General features: G+C 37.7%; 1 protein-coding gene across 3 annotated transcripts in view; it reads right to left on the bottom strand.

Annotated features, from left to right (window-relative positions):
- SNX7 (sorting nexin 7) overlaps positions 1-21,475 on the bottom strand; it is a 174,543-nt gene that overhangs the window by 77,759 nt on the left and 75,309 nt on the right. For all 3 annotated transcript variants that reach the window (XM_043575647.1, XM_043575645.1, XM_043575644.1), the window contains one exon: positions 4,957-5,139. In XM_043575647.1, coding sequence (XP_043431582.1) covers positions 4,957-5,127 — 171 coding nt within the window. In that variant the 5' untranslated portion in view covers positions 5,128-5,139. The remainder of the gene's footprint in view (positions 1-4,956; positions 5,140-21,475) is intronic.

Here is a 21,475-nt window from a genome sequence, read left to right as displayed (position 1 = left end):
ATGAATGCAATTATAAAATTAAGTAGTTCAAGTCATAGATGCAATCTTAATTGTCTTGAAATAAGGTTCATAAAAGTTATTCTTTCCAAGGTTTATTCTTTTACAATGAATGTTTATAATACCATACAATATATTTTATCAAAACATTTCCTTTTTAGTGGGAAAAAGTGGAGGTAAATGATATGCAGAAGTCTAAGGAACTAAATGTTCACAAAACACTCTGAAATCTTAACTATGGGTACAAGTTATGGAAATGGTAAAAATAGGAAAACTAAATCTAGTAGAAACACAGTTTAACAACATATATATGAATTGGTATGTGTACATATACATGCAAATACACACACATGCATACATATATACGCACACAAAACATGGTTTATAATCACTCATTAAACTTTACTTACTGAACACCTTCTTGTACCAGCCACATATGTATAGGTTTACCACCAATTTCCAAAAGTATAAACTGGCATAACAAATACTAAAATACTCAAAAATTGGGCAGTTCAGAGCTTTATATGTCCTGGAGAATTTTCAACACTTTAAGTATAATAATCTGATAAAAATTCCAGCAAGAGCAAGATGTAAAATCAAGTCAAAGAATTGGTTGATTCTGTCCCCATCACTCTGTCTTTGACTTAAAAGAGTTTTCTAACATACTGCAGTAACACAGGAAGAAAACAGAAGATGTACAAATAATGCCTCTAATACAGAATCATTTTCCATGGAAGCTATATCATAAATGGTCTTTAATTTTTCATGTCTGACCATAAAAGCTTGGGTAGTTGAAGTTTAGGACTAATGGACTCATGTGATCTACACCCCAAAATGCACTCATTCAACAAACACTGACCTTTGGTCAAGGGCAGTTACTCTAGGCTCTGAGGACTTAGAAAGCTGTTTTTGAGGGAAAATGAATTTTACAATCAGGAATATACTTTAATCCCTACTCCACGCTGGCAGGCATTTATGGGTTTGTCTTCATGATGTGGATGTGAGAGAGAAGACACTCGTTAAATCTCGAAGCTCTTGTTTCTATATGTAGCAAAGGAAAGCACATCTCTTGATCTCCAAAAGAAAAAATACTTCTTTAGAATAGTCACTTCAGATATTTTAACCTGGAGAATAAAGGGCAATTTCTCATAAGGAGAACAGATGCTAGGAACATGGGCTTCCGCATACAATCATTTACAGCCCGGCCATTCTTAAGTATTCTTAAGTAGGAGATTGTCAGTGCACATATGTGCACATGTATATGTGCATTTATCCATATAATCTTAATGTCTATAAATGTAAATTTTAATAAAACTAAAACTTTCTCAGGGAAGCCACCTCTTAACCTCTACATTAGATGGGGTGCTCATGCTCATAAAATCCTATATTTTTCTCTCATAGCATTTATAACTATAATTAAATAATTAAGCATGTAATTGTTTAACATCCATCACCCCCCTAGATTGAGAGCTCCATGAAGGCAGAGGGTATGTCTGTCTTGTTTGCTGGTGTAATCTCAATATACACACACAGTACCTGGGACATAATTGGCACTCAGCAAAACTTCACTGAATATATGAGAGAGTGAATAAATGATAAAAAGTGATTAACAAATCAGGACACTTGGGTGGCTCAGTCAGTTAAGCAGCCGACTTTGGCTCAGGTCATGATCCTCATGACCTCAGTGATGAGTTCGAGCCCCATTTCAGGCTCTGTGCTGACAGCTTGGAGTCTAGAGCCTGTTTTGGTTTCTGTGTCTCCCTATCTCTCTGCCCCTCCCCTCCTTGCACTCTCTCTCTCTCTCTCTCTCTCAAAAATGAACAAATATTTAAAAAAATTTAAAAAGTGATTAACAAAAAAAAGACTATATTATACATCCACAAAATGTTTATATATTTGTATCTGCAATGCATATTTTAGTATATGTAGGCATAGTCCATATATTGGATGCAGTAAAAATAAAGTAGAACAAAGGGACTTTTTCATAACAGTGAAACTGAAAGGCAGTGTGTCATAACCATAAAGAGATGCACAAAAGTATAACAGAAAACACGCATAGTGTGAAAGTAAATGGTCTGGATTTAAATCCCAGCTCAGGTAATCACTATAGTGTGTAACCTTTGGCAACTTACTGAGCTTCGATGTCCTCATGCACAAAATGGGGGTAAATCATAACATCTAGGTCCTCGGATCATTGTTAGACTTTAAACAAGTGAATACGCATAAAGCGGTCAGAACATTGCCTGGCCCAAAGTAATCACACAATAAATGTTAGTTAAATACACTGTAATATTAACAATATTTACTACTACTACTATTGCTGTTGCTGCTATAAGGGCAGTACATCATTTAAAATATGGTGTAAATACGGATATTATATGTCTGTGATTAGAGTAAAATTCACAGGGTAGCTTATAAAAACAGTGTCTTTCTAAAAGAAACAAATAATGATGGGAAAATAATTCAGCTACACAAATTCTTTGCCAGGAAGGATGATGACAATGGATGCTTTTAATTAAAATAGTAATACCAGGAGAAATCTGGTCCTATTTTTAGCAATATGTCTGTATAAACACATTAAATATTCACAACAACCCTCCAAGCCTAGTACTGTTATCTTATTTACAACTGCGGAAACTAAGCATAGAGAGGTTAATTAAATTGCCCAAAAGACATAGCAAGAAAGGGGAGTAATCAAGATTGAATTCCATGCTATCTTGTTCTACAACCTCTTGATAGGAGTATGATACTATAAATTTCTTCACTCACCCATTGACCAAAAAGTTAAAGTGCTTACTCACTATATCCTAAGAATTGTGTTTGGAAATGTGGATAACTGAAGATATAACTACCTTCCTTGAGAAGCTCACATACTTGTTGGGAATAAAATAAACACACAGTTATCTACTCACATACAGGTAGGTGGCAATCACTGAACACTTATTATGTGTCAGGCATTTTGCTAAGTGTTATATGTCGATAACCAATCCTAAATCAATTCTTACAGCAACTCTACAGAACCAGGTTTGATTGTCATTTCCATTTTTTAGATTAAAAAAACAACAACAAAAACCTTGAGGCTTAGAAGGATTAAATATAGGCTTAAAATTTCTTTGCTATACTGACCAGTGTCTTACATCCTTTAAGAATTCAATTAGAACAGCATGAGAAAACAGAAGAAAGAAAGAGGCTTCCAGCCTACAGATGCAGGGGGCAGGGCCATGGCATGCATTATCTCCAGTTGTGTCTTGGAAAATAAACATTAGTTCTTCTGTTTAGAAGAGGAAGGACATAACAGAGAGAAGGAAAAGTATATGCAAAGTCATGAGAATAAAAAATACCCTAGGGTATTCAGGTAACAAAAATAGGTCTAGATGAGTGGAGGGCAGGGGTATTAAAAATGGGGAGTTAAAGAGAGTAGTCTTACAGGAGTAGGTTGGCATCAGACTGAGAAATTCTTGATATGTCATACAAAGGAATTTGCACTTTGTTCTGTAGGAAATGAGGAACCCAGAAGGGTTTTAAGAACCTGAGTGAAGAGATCAAATACATGCACTTTTTAAGACACATAACTAGAAGTGGTGTAGAATTTGCACTGGGAGAAGTGATTATAGGAAGATGGTCCAAAACCTTCTCAGCTACAAAAGGGATGTAGGGTGTCACCTCAAAAATAGAATACTATATTTTATGAATATAATTGCTAAAGGTTGCTATTACATGAAGGATTTTAAAAAACAGTTACTTGACTTGGTTGTTTTATTCTGGCAGAAGTAAACTCTCTTTTTGCAGAGACTTACCCTAGGATCAAGGAGAGATTTCGATTCTACATTTACTCTGCATTTGAATTAGTGGACAACTAGCAGTATCTTATACATAAGATAAAGTGGCCACTGGCTCTTATTTGGAAAGAAAATGAAATTATATTTTGTAATCTTCAGAAAAAATGCTACATTAAAATATCACATCATGTTGTTAACTAGTTTTCTTTATTAGCAACCTGAAGCTCTTCTTTTCCAAAGACATTTCTTTATATTTTTTAAACTAAAAACAAAGTGTTCCTGTTTAAAAAAAAAAATTAATGCTTATTTATTTTTGAGAGAGAGAGACAGAGACAGAGAACAAGCCAGGAAGGACAGAGAGAGAGGGAGACAGAATCCGAAGCAGGCTCCAGGTTCTGAGTTGTCAGCACAGAGGCCAAGACAGGGCTCAAACTCACGAGCTTTGAGATCATGACCCGAGCCGAAGTTGGATGCTCAACTGACTAAGCCACCCAGGTGCCCTAAATGTTCCTGTTTCAACATGCACCACTGCTAAAAACAATGAGTGACTGCGGCACCTGGGTGGCCCAGGGGGTTGAGCGTCTGACTTCAGCTCAGGTCATGATCTCATTGTTCGTGAGTTCAGGCCCCATATTAGGCTCTCTGCTGTCAGCCCAGAGCCCACTTCAGATCCTCTGTCCTCCTCTCTCTGCCCTTACCCCACTTTCTCACATGTGCACACGTGCTCTCTCTCCCCCTCTCTCAAAAGTGAATAAACGTTAAAAAAAAAATGAGTGACCATATGTGGAATTTGAGAAACTCAACAGATGAACAAAGGGGAAGGGAAGGAAAAATAAGATAAAAACAGAGAGGGAGGCAAACTGTAAGAGACTCTTAAATACAGAGAGCAAACTGAGTGCTAATGGAAGGGAGGTGGGTGGGGGGATGGATTAAATGAGTGATGGGCTTTAAGGACAGCACTTTTGAGATGAGCACTGGGTGTCATATGTAAGAGATCAGGGGGTTCTACTCCTGAAGCCAAGACTACACTGTATGTTACCTAATTTGAATTTAAATTTAAAAAAAAGTGTTGAAATTTTTTTTTCACTGATTTCATACAGAACAAGTACAGATTAGACGCAACATCTTACCAAAAGTTCAGAGAACAACTGATTCAAGAAGGTGCTCATTAAAGATTTACCTTAGTAATAATCCTGTAAGTAATGAAAGTTTCAATTGTGGTAACATGGCTTTCAGGTTCATCAACTGTAATGAAAAGATCTTTCAAATCTGGCTCATCTTCAAACTTGATTTGGTTAATCATTGATAGAGGGGACGTTGGCATCATAGGGCTGAAGGAATTCATGTCCATCAACGAGGCATCCTAAGAAATAAAACACGTTCAAAAATTAACATCTATGGAAGAAACAATTTAAAATCCTGTTTTTCTTAGACACAATGAGTACTAATGAAATATGTCAAGAACAAAAAGGATGATTGGGTTCCTGGTTAAATATGGTATGTCAAACATGTATTTTTCTCTCTGCTTCCTCTTAAAATCCCACTATAAAAATGACAACAAAGAAATAAACAAATTAAAGCAAACTAAGACAAAAAGGCATAAAAGACATAAACCCTCGAGGTAAAAAAAGAGGGAGACAGAGAGAGATGAAGCAAACAAAAGCAACTACTTTTTGGAAACTAGAAATCTGACTGAGGGGTAACTGAAATAGCAGTGCAAAGAAGGCTGAACAGTAAACCTAGGAGTTAATGGTAAACCTAGAAGGCATGTTTATAAGACAGAATCCCAGAGAGACTTAAGAATTACAGGCACCAGGGGCGCCTGGGTGGCGCAGTCGGTTAAGCGTCCGACTTCAGCCAGGTCACGATCTCGCGGTCAGGGAGTTGGAGCCCCGCGTCAGGATCTGGGCTGATGGCTCAGAGCCTGGAGCCTGTTTCCGATTCTGTGTCTCCCTGTCTCTGCCCCTCCCCGTTCATGCTCTGTCTCTCTCTGTCCCAAAAATAAAAAATAAACGCTGAAAAAAAAAAAAAAGAATTACAGGCACCAGAAACCCATGGACACAGAGTGCTGACAGAGCTAAAACCAGAGGACTGGTTGAGAAGCTAATAAAACAAGAGAGTCAGTACCTTAGATTCCCTCACCTACCCCAAGCCACCAGGTGACATTTCTTCCCCAGTTTTGCAAAAAAGTGGAAGTTTACTTTCAGAAATGTCTCTGAAAAGGGTGCCAGGCAGAAGGGAGGAAGAGATAGCAAAGAAAAGTCCTACATACGAGATGGGAAGATAGCCAACTCTCTCCCCTCATCTGGCCCTATGAATTCTGGCATCAATGCACAAAATTCCACCCAGTGGTTGGAGGGTTCCTCTCTTAGCTTGCCATTCCAAGAAAAAAAACTAACAGTTGCAGTCCCTGATGAGTGAGCCAGGTCTCTGCATAATCACCCTGCTCTGAAGCCCTTACCGTACATGATGAATATCTACTCCGCTTTTTATTACCTGATGTAGAAACTATGAAATATCTAAATATGCGAAAAGCCTCTGATATGAAAGAAAATTCACAAACAGAAGACAGGAAGCAGTTAGAGAACAGAATGCTTAAAAAAATGGATGAAATCATCAGAGATAAGAATGATACCAAATTCATGAATAAAAACAGGAGTTATATTGTTAAAAAATTCAGAAAACAGCAGCAAGACAATAAAAAAGGAGGCTCATGAAAATTGAAATATGATAATAGGATAACAACTCAACAGGAAGTTTGAAAGATAGAACTCAAGAACTAAGTTGAAATAAAAGGACAAAAGATGGAAAGGAGAAGGAAGTGTTTTTAAAAATTAAGGGATCCAGGCAGGTAGTGCCTGAATAAAACGAATTCCATAAAATGAAGAGGAAAATGTGCTTTGAACTGAAGTGTTTCCAGGTTGATAGGGCTTTTCCTGCCTCCTCAAAATGAATGGGGGCAGTGGTGGGGTCAGAAGTGCTCCTGCAATTACCATGACATTGCACAATACAGGTTAGCTTCCAGAGAGAATATAAACAGGTAAAATACAACAGAAATCTCAGGAATCAGAATGGCTCCAGATTTCTCAATGGTAACACGGGACACTAAATGACTACCAAATATCTTCCAAATTTTGAGAGGAGAATATCTTCTACCTAGAACTCTATATAGCCAAACAAACTGTCATTCAAGTATACAAGTAGATTAAAGTCATTTCAGATATAAAAGATTTCAAAAACTGATTTCCCATCCATTTATTCTTTGGAAGCTTCTTTAATTTTCCAAAACTATATGAAGGCATATAACAAGAGGAAATAGGATCTAAAAACAGGAGATTCAACAGAAAAGAGAACTACATGAAATTCTTTGGATGATCATGAAATTATGTTCCACGTTGACAGCTTTGCAGCAGAACTAAAGAACAACCTATACAGACTGGGTCAGGAAGACAGAGTCACCAGGGAGGCAGGAAGATGAACAGGGAAAAAGAATAAGGGAAGAGAGGCAGGAAGGGAGGTGGATAGAGAGAAAGAGACAGGGGAGTGAGCAAAGGAAGGAGGAAAAAAAAGAGAGGGAAGGAAGGAAGGAAGGAAGGAAGGAAGGAAGGAAGGAAGGAAGGAGAAGGGAGGGGAGGGGAGGGGAGGGGAGGGGAGGGGAGGGGAGGGGAGAGGAGAGGAGAGGAGAGGAGAGGAGAGGAGAGGAGAGGAGAGGGAGGGGGAGAATGGGAAGGAGGGAGGGAGGGAGGGAGGAAGGAAGGAAGGAAGGAAGGAAGGAAGGAAGGGAAAGGAAAGGAAGGCAGGTGACAGAGTACCTGATATGTTTAAACATGACAGGAAGCATGCCATGTTAGACATTGTAGATGAATTGTGATGGGTGCAAAGAAAGCCAAGATGGAAAGAATGCAAGAGAAGTAGAAAGGAAGGGATAGAGAAAATGAATGAATGAAGGAATAATGAATGGTGAACTCTCAAGAAAACAAAAGGTGTACAAGAATTAAAATGTAATCATAGTTCACTCTATGGCCTTGACTTTGAATAAAAATAAATTGTTCTTAATTTTGAATTTAACTAAAAATGGTGATATAATTATACTTATGGTCAGAAGAAAAAATATATATACTGTATATGTTTGAGGGGAAGAGACATTGCCTATAAATAGCTTCAAAAATGCAATTACTATGATGGAAAAAAGGAAGATGAGCAACTATTCCAGACTGAAGACCAAAGAGACATAATAGCTAAACACAACATGTGATCTTGAACTGGATTCTGTACCAAAGGATGAGAACCTTTGTTTTTTTCTTTCTGAACTGTTATTGGGACAACTGGAGAAATGTGAAAGGATCTGTGGATGGGAATGTGGTATTGTGTCTGTATGGTTTCCTGATTTGTATATGCATACTGTGATTAAGTAGGAGAGTGTCCCTGTTTTTTTTTTTTTTTTTTTAAATACACACAGATCTATTTAGGAGTAATGAAACAGCAAGTCTCCAATGTACTCAACTTAGCATACAGACAGATAAAGCGAAAGTTGTGAAATGGCAATAATTGGGAAATCTAGGTTCTTTGTGATATTCTTGCAACTTTTCTCCCAGTTTGAAATTATTTCAAAATAAAAAAGTATATTTATAGTTTTTAAAAGTCAAATAATTCTACAGAGTTTAAAATAAAACAAGACAAATTAAAAAGCAGCTTCCTCTTCTCCAGAATTGCTATTCCCATGTCATGCTTCTCAGAAGCAAATGCAGAACTCTATTTGCTGTTTTTTTTTCCTTGTTACATTCCTTATTTGAAAATAATATACGTATTGCTTTTTTTTTTTCAATTTTGACATTATCAGTAGGTTTCCTACTAAGGAGAATAAAGAGTATTTATTTACTTAATTATGTGAGTATAGACTCACAATTCCTATGTTACTCAATGGGTTGTAATCCATAAATACTGTAATTTATTTTGATGTTGTAAGTATCCAAACCTGCCTAGTGGGAGCTCCTTAATGCTGGCACCTCTGTGTTTTTGATATGTCTTCATTATTCCAGAGCACTTTATATAACATAACTTGGCAAAATAAGATGTTTCAGCTTTACCTTATACTTTCCCTGACCCAGTTATGGAATCAGATATTTCTCTAAGGAGCTCTGGTTCCTTTTAGAGGAAACTGGAATTTGGAAACCAAGATATGAATGATAGGAAATGTATGTATAACACACACACACACACACACACACACACACACACACACGCAGATACACATCTGGATGTAGATATATACAGATCGATAGAAATATAAATAGATATTAAATCCTAGGAGTTCACACTGATACCTCCAATTACAATTTGATACCATTTGACTTTTCCAGCCTCCCCTCTTCCCATGTTTGTAACTCTTCTCCAGCAGAGAGAAGCCTGGCTCCCATTATCCTGAAGATATTTACTTATATGCTCAATCTTCCTACCTGTAACTAATCTCCTATCCAGGCCAGCTGTCTTCTCAGACCTGACCACATAAGCCAAGCAGCCTATATTTACTCACAACCACACTGGATCCCTCGTCAGCCCCAATCCTACTGGCTACTTCCTTGGACATGCTGGTTGTTTCCGGAGGCATCATTTTTTTTTTTAATGTTTATTTATTTTTGAGAGAGACGGAGAGACAGAGTATGAGCTGGGGGAGGGGCAGGGAGAGAAGGAGACACAGAATCCAAAGCAGGCTCCAGGCTCTGAGCTGTCAGCACAGAGCCTGACGCGGGGCTTGAACTGGTAAGCTGTGAGATCATGACCTGAGCTGAAGTTGGAAGTTTAACCAACTGAGCCACCCAGGTGCCCCATCCTCAGGCATCATTTTTAAAGAAAGGGAAGGGAAGGCTGGATGTTATTTTTTTAACAAAAAATTTTAAATGAAACCAAAGGATAATATGCAGTAAATGTTAAATACATCTTTTCATATGTAAAGATAAAACTAACAGTATCAATATGACATCTGAGTTATTTCTTCAGTAGTATATAATGATGTTTCCAACTCTATACTTTTTCTTTTAAATACAACTCTTAGTCTCTAAAAGTAAGAATCCAGATTTCAGAATCAAAAATTTTGTCTTTTGCTATGTTATGAACAGACTAAAGTTAACCAACACACATAGAGATGAATTCTGCAATCAAGTCCATCAAACTTAGCAACAGAGTTGGCCAGTCCTAGCCAGAAAAACAAAACAAAACAAAACTACATTACATTACATTACAAAGGAGGCCAAAAACTAGGTTCTAGTTCTTTCTCTGACACTGACTAAACAGGTAACTTTGAACAATTAATTCAGCCTTTCAAGGCTAAATTGAGGAGATGGAGCTAAAAATCTGCAAAATCTCTCCCACCTCAAAGGCTAAAATAATACAACTTCTAAATGCATTAATATAGGAAATTGTAGCAGATCCTGACGTTTTAAGAAAAGGAACTTTCTTGCAGTACTAGGAATGAAAAAAGATTGAAATCATAATATGGACTTATTTTTCCCCTCAAAACAAATCAACTTAAACACTTTGGAAGCATCAGTTACATCCAGAGCCCTGTTCTCAAGGCTCTTTCCACACAAAAAGTTAGTTTATGTGAACTACAATACAGCATTTGGTTAACCCCTCAATGCAATAATACAGGAGATATTAGGGTAAGACACACCAGGTGAAGAGGTAAGAACAACAGTTGCTCAAATTAAGGACGTTCAGATTAGGGGCACTTGGGTGGCTCAGCTGGTTAAGCGTTGGACTTTGGCTCAGGTCACAATCTCACAGTTCATGGGTTCCAGACCCACATCAGGATCTGTGCTGACAGCTTGGAGCTCAGAGCCTGCTTGGGATTCTGTGTCTCCCTCTCTCTGCCCCTCCTAAGCTTGCACTCTGTTTCTCTCTCCCTCGCTCTCTCTTTCAAAAATAAATACGCATTGAAAAATTAAAAAAAAAGTTCAGGTTATTGTGATTACAAAATGATTTGTGAAAGGAAAAACATTGAGGTATGACTTAGACCAAGGAATAGAAGACAACTAAGACAGTAAGTGGGTTAATCAGACACAGAAAAACATAGAGACAATAAATGTTTTGCAACAAAAGTTTAGCAAAATAAATTATGGTATATCCCTATGATAGGCTACCATAAAGTTTATCCATGTGATAGAATACAATAAAGTGATTAAAAGTAATGTTTTAGAAGTAACTTAGAATACAGTTGCTGGAAAAAGGTTCATAGTATGTTATTAAAAGAAAATAACATAAAATTTGTGTACAGTTAGATTCTTATGTGTATATGTGTGTTTATGTGTGTGTGACAGAGAGGATAGGAGAAACAGAAAGTGAGAGAGTGAGAGAGTGAGAGAGAGAGAGATAGCACAAACTTGCAAGCTATACCAAAAAAGTTAGCAGAAGTTATTTCAGGTGTTGGAATTGCTGTTGAGGTTAATAGTTTTCTATGAGTTTCTATATTTCCAAATATTCTAAAATAAACATATATGGAGAAAGGTATTAAAATTGCTAGTGTCAACACTGTGCAAAATATGTTCAAAGACAGTAGGAACTACTGGAATAAGTTAAAACAGTTGTCTATGGCCATTGGGCAAAAAAAACTCGGATTATATTTGACTTCTTAACTCATCAATGCTGCATAATTAAATACGAAATTTAAAATGTCTGGGATCACATTGGGCTTATCAAAATAAATTATGGAATGCTAACACAATGGAACACTAAACAGCCATTAAAAACATAATTTAGAGGTTCCAAATAAATGTGCCATCAGCATGCACAAAACTCTCTATATACAGTATATATCAAATACAGTATAGCCACTTCATTACTTAAGTACACGTTTTTGCAATCCAAAGAGGATTTTCGCTCACATGGAAAAAGGGGAAAATAGTGTTCAGTAACTGTTCTGCAGCAAGCCCTCATAGAGGTAGTGTACATCCCAAGCAGTGAGGGTGGCGCCACCAAGCTCCTTCCCCAGGAACTACACTCAGCGTTGTGGCGTCAAACTCCATGACTTGAACTGTGCCTATGTGCATCTGTGCTTTATCCCAATTTATTTTGCGCATCCTTTAGCAAAATGTATCCTAAGCTTTCGGAAAAGCCTAAGAGAGGTTGTTTTTTGGGTCTTGGAATGCTCAAAAACTTTCTCCATAATAGATTAATGGAAATTGCTCCTTTGCTTTATATCATTTTCGCTTACAAAAGGTTTCACAAGAATGCTCTACTTTGAGATAGTGGGGTGTGGGGGTGGGGGTAAAGGCTGTAGTAGCTTTTAAAGCTGACAAATTTTAATTTGATGAGCAAACGTACTTTAAATTTCCCTGACACTGCACACAACTGTGTGCTTTGGTATTCTTTGTAATCACCCTCTTAACTCACCACAACCCATTTCTTATACCTACTACATAATTTAGCATTCTATTTCTTTCTGCTTAAATGCATCCTTTTGTAGAGTGGGAAAGATCTGCATGAATTTCCAAAGGCTCACAATTCCAGTGAGCATAGTGTGGTGTCAAAAATATGCTTCAATATCGAGCAGAGGAAGAAAATTACAGGCTGAAATTTAGCAACATCCAAGATTTCAGTAGAAGGATTTAAATTACTATGAATCACTCAAGAACATTCTTAAAACCTCAATAAAACTGACTATCCGAAGAGTTTTATATTCACTTCAAAAAAAAAGTTAAGAAAATATAATGACAATACTTAAAAGATTTACATTTGGACAGGAATAAGAGAAGAAAATAAGTGTTTGAGAAGATCCAAAGAAGCAATTAACCAAAAAAGCCCTCCATTTAACCTTTTGTAGTGGATGCTTTTCAGGGGAAATGGATCATTAAAATTTGTTCTTTATAAACAAAGGTCTCGCCCCCACAATAATGTGGGCTCCTTTCTCCTGTTAGCTATCTCTTTCTCTCTCCCCACCTCTACCCCCAAACTTTATTTATACATTCATTTATTCTTAGCATTTAGATAGATGTCCATTATCTTATGATGTTTTGGACAATGAAAGTACATAATTTCATTTTCTTTCCTCAAGAGATAAAAGCAGAAGGGAACTTATCTGTGTGATAATTCTCTACTTCTTAAATTTTTTTTTCAACGTTTTTTATTTATTTTTGGGACAGAGAGAGACAGAGCATGAACGGGGGAGGGGCAGAGAGAGAGGGAGACACAGAATCGGAAACAGGCTCCAGGCTCTGAGCCATCAGCCCAGAGCCTGACGCGGGGCTCGAACTCACGGACCGCGAGATCGTGACCTGGCTGAAGTCACGCTTAACCGACTGCACCACCCAGGCGCCCCTCTACTTCTTAAATAACATTGAATATCTTTCTTACAGCTAGCATAGTGAAAACACACACGTGCATGCACACATACCCCAAAAATCTTGGGATGATTTCAGGGTGAGATGTGAACATGTATAATAGTGAAGCCAAATTATTGCAAGAAGTCACTGTCTTTTACCCTTACTCCAAACCAACACATCCATCTAAAGAGAAACCACTTAAATGACTTTACTGAAATAAACAGACATTAGTTAGAATTGTGTTAACATGATATTGAAATGTATTGACACAATCACTTACCAACTAAGTATAAGTTTTCCTTGTTACTTTTTTTTTTTGAAGTTTATTTATTTTTCAGAGAAAGAGAGAGAGAGCGTGAGTGCATGCCCGTGAGTGGGGGAAGGGGCATAGAGAGGAAAGAGAGAATCCCAAGCAGGTTCTGCACTGCCAGCAAAGAGCCCGACGGGGTTTCCAACCCACAAACTGTGAGATCATGAGCTGAAACCAAGATATGGATGCTTAACTCACTGAGCCACCCAGGCACCCCTACTTTTGGTTTATTATAAGCATTGGTTATAGGTCAAATTGTGTCCTTCCAAAATTGACCTGAGACCCCATACCTCAGAATGTGACCTTATTTGGAGACAGGGTCTTCATAGGGGATATCAAGTCAAAATGTGGTCATTGGGGTGGGTCCTGATGCAATATAACCAGTGTCTTTATAAGAAGGACAAATTTGGACACAGAGACATGTACAGAGGGAAGACAACGTTAAGGAACGCAAGGAGAAGACAGCCATCTACAAGTCAGGTTGAGAGGCCTGGAACAGATCCTTCCCTCATTGCCCTCAGAAGGAACCAACCCCCTTGACACCTTGATTCCAGACTTCTAGATTCCAGAACTGTGAAAAAAATAAACGTCTCTTATTTCAGATACCTAATCTATGTACTCTGTTATGGCAGCCTAGCAAACTGACAGCATTTCTATACATAGAGTAGTACACAATAAAGATCTAAGGAAGGAAGCAAGGGTAGAAAAGAAGGAAGGAGTGATGATTACAGTATTTCATCCTTGCTCCATTCACTCATTTTCTTACAGGTTAACAAGCAACTCCAATAATTTCTGAGAAACGTTTTTGCCTCTCTCCTTTAATGCTCTCAGATGGTTTCAAAGTTCTACTACTGAAATAAATAAAATATATAGCTGAAATTTAAAATAAACAATGGCTTGCCAATATTTGAATACTCAGGAGATAAATACTAAAGAAACAGGTTAAAAGGTTAGATATGACCTTCCTAAGAGTTGTCCTTCCTATCTCTCAGTAAAAGGCTACTTGGGAACATCTCATAAATATAACATGAATTACTCTGATAATACTAAATCCTATCCACCATCTGTGCACAAACAGCTATTTTCTTTTTACAAGTAGAGGGAAAAAAATCAATGTGAGAAGTGTGATAAATCAGAATCATGGCATGAAAAGGCCACGCAAATAAAATTTGCTGATGCGCAAGAAACACGCACACCAAGAGACATCTGGTAAAAAAAGCAACTTAAAGTGGAAGGAGTTTGAGAAACTGTGTTATGAGGGACACTCATCCTGATGGGCCTAAATTTAGACTTACCAGCTGTGTTTTGGTTTACAGCTCCTTCCAATCTGCCTGCTTATAATAATAATAAAAAATCAGAAAGGCCTTCTGTGGAACACTGTTGAAAATGTGATTGGGGGAAAAGCCAGCCTGTGTCGTGTTCTATAAAGGGGCATACAACACTCTAATCTTGTTTGACATAATTTCCAGGGCTATGTAGTATATATACCCTTGTATGCATATACCATAATTTATTTATCCATTTTTCTGTTTCTAGCATTTCTATTTTCTAACAGTGTTGCCTTGAATGTACTTGGACTTCCTCAGGTTTTGTGCACTACAAAGCTATATTCTAACCATAGAAATTTTTCAAATCATTTTATTTGACATAACAAATGATGTTATTTGTTATCAGCCCACCTCCCCCAAAATGTAGTGTACTTAAAAAAAGAGTTTCTAGTAAGTCAGAGAGGTCATATCTCACCTTAGATCATAGAAGATTAAGGAGAGGATTAAAAAATATGAATCAATGTGTTATACACATCACTTGCTTGAAAGTTTTATACAAATTATCTTATGTAAACCCTACCACAACCCTTTAGAGTATGTTCCATTACTCAGCTCCTCCCCCCCGCACCTATTTTTAACCAGATAGCAATACTTATGATTTGTAATTTTACAATGGTGAGAAAGGAATACATGTTTAGTAGAAACCATACTTTGGTGTTGAATTTTGATCTTTTCTTGGGCTAGTGATATGTGTGCAGTATGATACTCTCAGGTTGCTGGACAGCAGCGTCCCAGTTAGCCATATCATCACAAAGGTAAATAGTCAATATACTTACAACCATGCTGTACCCATACCACCAATCTGTTTTTCACTTTCAGGACAGTATTCAACAAATTCATTATCTCAGGTCAATGAGCTATTCACCACTTTATTATAAAATAGGCTTTGTGTTAGATGATTTTGCCCAACTGTAGGCTAATGTAAATATTCTAAGCATGTTTAAGGTAAGCTAGGCTAGCTATGATGTTTGGTAGGTTAGGTGTATTAAATACATTTTTAACTTATACTACTTTCAATTTACGATGGGTTTGCCAGGATGAAACACCAATGTAAATGAAGAAGAGCTGTATATATATATTTTTGCATGCATGAAAATACTCCATAATAAAATTCATTTAAAAAGTTATAAAAGGTGTGTCCAAATAGAATAAGGATATATTCTTTACACTCAGACACACACACACACACACACACACACACACACACACACAAACTTACTGTCTTTACTCACCTCATAAAGAATACTGCATATATAAGCAAGGACAAATAAATAACACATAAGATGATAAGGCTGAAAGGTGAGGCTCCCTCACTACGTGTGTCCTCCAAACCACTGGTGTACCTGTATGTGTGCCTTACCAATATGTCATATTACTGCATGCTGAAGCCATTTAAAGCCACTAATGTTAAATCCACAAATGACAAAGGTCTCCTAAACTTGTCTTAAAATAAGTTTGGGGTACTGGATAACATACTAAACACAGTATCAGCCAACTACCTATTATGGATTCAGTGATGACTAAGTAGAAGTGGAGCAAGCCAGGAAAAAGAATTATTCTAACCAGAATTCCTTGAAGAAGTTGAAAATATGTCCTATGGGCAGATAACACTGCAGATTCAACTCAGGAATGTAATAAAAAAAAAAAAGGTACAGCATTATCAATTGACTGTACACTTAACAGGCATGACCAGGACGGATTCTGGCATACACTAAATTAAAACTACTCCCCTACACCAAAGCTCCATCTTTATAAATAGTTTCCAGAGAAAAGGCTGAGTTGCCTCGTTACCTAGCCACATCAACAACCTTAAGGGCATTCCTGAAGAGACTTAATCTATGCTTATAATGTATCAAGAAAACCAGTAGACAGTTAAAACACCTGTACCAATAATATTCTTATCCCCTGAAATAACATGACTAATACTATTTATCATGAATTACTCAAACAGGGAGCTATACACACACAGGCACACTTCAGAGATATTGAGGTTTCGGTTCCAGGCAACCACAATAAAGGGAATATTGCAATAAAGTGAATCAAATGAATTTTGTGGTTCCCAGAGCATATAAAAGCTATGTTTACACGAAACTGTAGTTTATTAAGTGTGCAATAGCATTATGTCTAGAAAATGTACAGTACATACTTTAATTACAAAACCCTTCCTTGCTAAAAAATGTTAACCATCATCAGAGCTTTTAGTGAATTATCATCTTTTTGCTGGTGGAGAGCCTTGCCTTGATGTTGATGGCTGCTGACCTATCAGGGTGGCTGCTGAAGGTTGGGGTGGCTGCGGCAATTTCATAAAATAAGACAACAGTGAAGTTTGCCTCATCAATTGGATCTTCCTTTCATGAACGATTTCTTCTTAGCATGGGATGCTGTTTGATAGCATTTTACCCACAGTAGAACTTCTTTTGAAATGGGAGTCAGTCTTCTCAAACCCTGCTGCTGCTTTATTTACTAAGTTGAGTCACATCCTGAATACTTTGCTATCATTTCAACAATCTTCGCAGCATCTTCAGCAGGAGTAGTTTCCATCTCAAGAAACCACTTTCTTTGCTCTTCCATAAGCAGCAGCTCCTCATCTGTGAAAGTTTTATCATGAGATTGCAGCCATTCAGTCACATATTCAGGCTTCACTTCTAGTTCTCTTGCTATTTCCACCACACCTGCAGTTACTTCCTCCACTGAAGTCCTGAGCCCCTCCCAAGTCATCCAGGAGGGCTGGAATCTGCTTCTTCCAAACTCCTGCTCATGTTGATATCATGACCTCTTCCCATGAATACAAGTGTTCTTAATGGCATCTAGAATGGTGAATCCTTCCCAGAAGGTTTTCAATTTACTTTGCCATCAGATCCATCAGAAAAATCACTATGGCAGCTATGGCCTTATGAATCATATTTCTTAAATGGTAAGACTTAAGGAGTTGAAATTACTCCTTGATCCATGGGCTGTGGAATGGATGTTGTGTTAACAGGCGTGAAAATATTAATCTCATTGTCCATCTCCATCAGAGATCTTGGGTGATGAGGTGCATTGTCAATGAGCAGCGATATTTTGAAAAGACTCTTTTTTTTTTTCTTTTCCTGAGCAGGAGGTCTCAACAGTGGACTTAAAATATTCTGTAAACCAGGTTGTAAACAGATGTGCTATCATCCAGGCTTTATTGTTCCATGTATCGAGCACAGAGTAGATTTATAATTCTTAAGGGCTCTAGGATTTTCAGAATAGTCAATGAGCACTGGCTTCAACTTAAAGTCGCCAGCAGCAGTAGCCCCTAACAAGACAGTCAGCCTGTCTTTTGAAGCTATAAAGCCTGGCATTGACTTCTCCTGTCTATAGCTATGAAAGTTGTACATGGCATCTTCTTCCAATAGAAACTTGTTTGTTCTACACTGAAAATATGTTGTTTAAAATAGCCACCTTCATTAATTATCTTTACTAGACTTTCTGGATACTTTGCTGAAGCTTCTACATCAGCACTTGTTGCTTCACCTTGACTTTGATGTTATGGAGATGCGTTATTTCCTTAAACCTCATGAACTTATCTCTGCTGGCTTCAAACTTTTCTTCTGTAGCTTCCTCATCTCTCTCAGTCTTCACAGAGTTGAAGAGCGTTAAAGCTTTGCTCTGGATTAGGATTTGGCTTAAGGAAATATTGTGGCTGGTTTGATCTTCTGTCCAGACCACTGAAACTTTCTCCATATGAGTAATAAAGATGTTTCATTTTCTTATCATTAGTGTGATCACTGGAGTAGCACTTTTAATTTCCTCCAAGAACTTTTCCTTTGCATTCACAACTTGGCTATTTGGTGCAAGAGGCAAAGCTTTTGGAATATCTCGACTTTCAACATGCCTTCCTCACTAAGCTTAATCATTTCTAGCTTTTCATTTAAAGCGAGAGACATGTGCCTCTTCCTTTCACTTGAACACTTAGAGGCTACTGTAGGGTTATTAATTGGCCTAATTTCAATATTGTTGTGCATCAGGGAATAGGGAAGCTCAAGGAGAGGGGACAGCAACAGGGTAATGACTTGTCAGTGGAGGAGCCAGAACACACACAACATTTATGTATTAAGTTTGCCGTCTCATATGGTTGCAGTTTGTGGCACCCCACAAAAAATGACAATAACAACATCAAACATCACTGATCACAGTCACCATTAACAAATATAATAATAGCTAAAAACTGAAATGTTGCAAGAATTTCCAAAATGTGACACAGAGACACAAAGTGAGCAAATACCGTTGGGAAATGGTGCCAACAGATATGCTTGACACAGGGTTACCACAAACCTTCAATTTGTAAAAAATGCCATATTTGCAAAGCCTGCAATAAAGGAAAGAGCAATAAAATGAGTAAGCCTGTAATAAAGCATTTAAAAGACAATACCAGCGGCGCCTGGGTGGCTCAGTCGGTTGAGCGTCTGACTTCGGCTCAGGTCATGATCTCACAGTTTTTGAGTTCGAGCGCCGCATTGGGCTCTGTGCTAATAGCTCAGAGCCTGGAACCTGCTTCAGATTCTGTGTCTCCCTCTCTCTCTGGCCCTCCCCTGCTCATGCTCTGTCTCTCTCTGTCTCAAAAATAAATAAAAACATTAAGAAAAAAAGAATTAAAAAAAAAAAGACAATACCAGAATTCCAGTAGCACTCTCAATAGTAACTAAAAAATGTACAGGAACAAATACGTGTGTGAGTCTCTGAAGATCTCATTACAAGTGCAAAATAGATGCTTATAAAACTTAAAAACATTAATCTTATATTTATATACCATAATAGCAAATACTGAAATTTTCTAAATAGCAAATACAGGACAGCGACTGTGCCTTTGCACCATATACTTACTCTATTTCATTTCATCATCTCAATAACATGATGGAAGCCAGTGCAATTATCATCATCTGCATTTTATAAATCATAAGTTTATCAACCACAAGGGATGATAATAAATCGCTGATCTCAACTGGCAGAGCCAAAGCTCAACCATCACTTGCAGCACATGTGCGCACACAAAAAGCACCCAGTATAGCAGCTTTACTTCATTCTACAAATGCTCACTGAATGTCAAGCATGTGTCAGGCACTGGATTGGGGCTGTAACAGCAGCCAAGACTGGCATGCTTCTGAGGCTCTTATGAAGTTTATGCTTTAGTTAAGTGGGAGGGTTGGAGATAATAAGTAAAGATAGAGAAAAAACAAGAAAATCCAGATATGAATAGGTATTGATAAACAAGGGAGTAAATTCCCCCAAAAAAGTAGGGTGGGTTGCTGGGGTTAAGGAGTTAAAGGCAGGGAGCAAGGGGGATGCTCTTGACAGAGCTATAAGGGAAAGTGTCTTTAAGGAGGTAATGTTGAGAAGGAGCCAATCATGAAAAACACTGAGGGAAACGGATTCTGGTCTGGAAAACCAATGAAGTCTATGACAGGACAGGAAAGGTCCTCAGAATGCGGGAGGACCAGAAAGGTGGCAAATGGCTGCAACAAAGCAAACAGCTTTGAAGGTATAAACAACAAAACTCATTTTAATATGAACTGCCTCAGAATTATTAAGTATTCACATCCTCATTCTATAGGTCTTGAAAAACAGGATGGGAGAACTCCACGATAAATGAATGTTCCACATTCATTGTCCAAAGCAAGAAATCTGTTGTACAACTAGAGGTTTTTAAGGATTCATATGGGCTTGAGACTATCATAAGCATTAGCTGATTGGACTAATGACTGGATAATTTCTTACCTAGTGGACAATTTTCTTTTTTGTATTTAATACCTATAGAAAAAAATGGTTTTACTTATTCAGAGAGGTCCAATATGCTGTTTGCCTATAACTTTGTCACAAGACCATTGTGGGAGATGATATGATTGTTCCCAGTGACCCTCTGTCTTCCTATGAGAAGATTATATCTCCTAGTCAACTGCCAGGTGACTTTCAGCACCTCCTATGGAAGGATTAGTTTCCCACCGCAATGGATTTGATCAGTGACTTATTTGGATAATGGCATATATCTGGGCAGATTTGAAAGCCATTGCCTATTTCCACCAGCACTCATATTCTTTTCCCTCTGCCAGAGGAATGTCATGTCCCAGTTAGGAGTCTCTCCTTCAGTCTTGATCCCTAAATGAAGAAGACATGTGTAACAGACTCAAAACTTGGAACAGACTCACAGTTCAGTTACAGTTGACAGGTTTACGAGAAAGAAATAAGCTTTTATTATAAGCAAGCCACTGAGATCTTGTGGCCTGTACTACAGCATAACTAGTGAAAGTTGATGAAAATAATCATTCAGTGTTCAATTAAATATATAAAAATGCATTTATGTATGTATGCATATATGTATGTATGTGCATACACACGCTTAACTTTCTCAGAGTTAGTACCAAAGAACAAATTAGGGATTTTTTTTCCCCCAGTTTTGAAGATTCCTATACCAAGAGTTTGCCATTTGCTTTTGATCACACATAATAAGGCTTTCAATATTAAGTAGAATTTCTCTTTCTAATGTTTTATTGTAAATGATTAACCTTTTTCATTTTTTTTAAATGTTTACTTTATTTTTGAGACAGAGACAGAGTGTGAGTGGGGGAGGGGGACAGAGAGAGGGAGACACAGAATCTGAAGCAGGCTCCAGGCTCCAAGCCATCAGCACAGAGCCTGACGTGGGACTTGAACTCACAAACTGTGAGATCATGACCTGAGCCCAAGTCAGATGCTCAACTGACTGAGCCACCCAGGCACCCCTAA

This window comes from Prionailurus bengalensis, chromosome C1 (assembly GCF_016509475.1).
Source record: "Prionailurus bengalensis isolate Pbe53 chromosome C1, Fcat_Pben_1.1_paternal_pri, whole genome shotgun sequence".
Taxonomy (NCBI): Eukaryota; Metazoa; Chordata; class Mammalia; order Carnivora; family Felidae; genus Prionailurus; species Prionailurus bengalensis.
The sequence above is the reverse complement of the archived record's forward strand: the minus strand, read 5'-3'. Positions and strand labels throughout refer to the sequence as shown.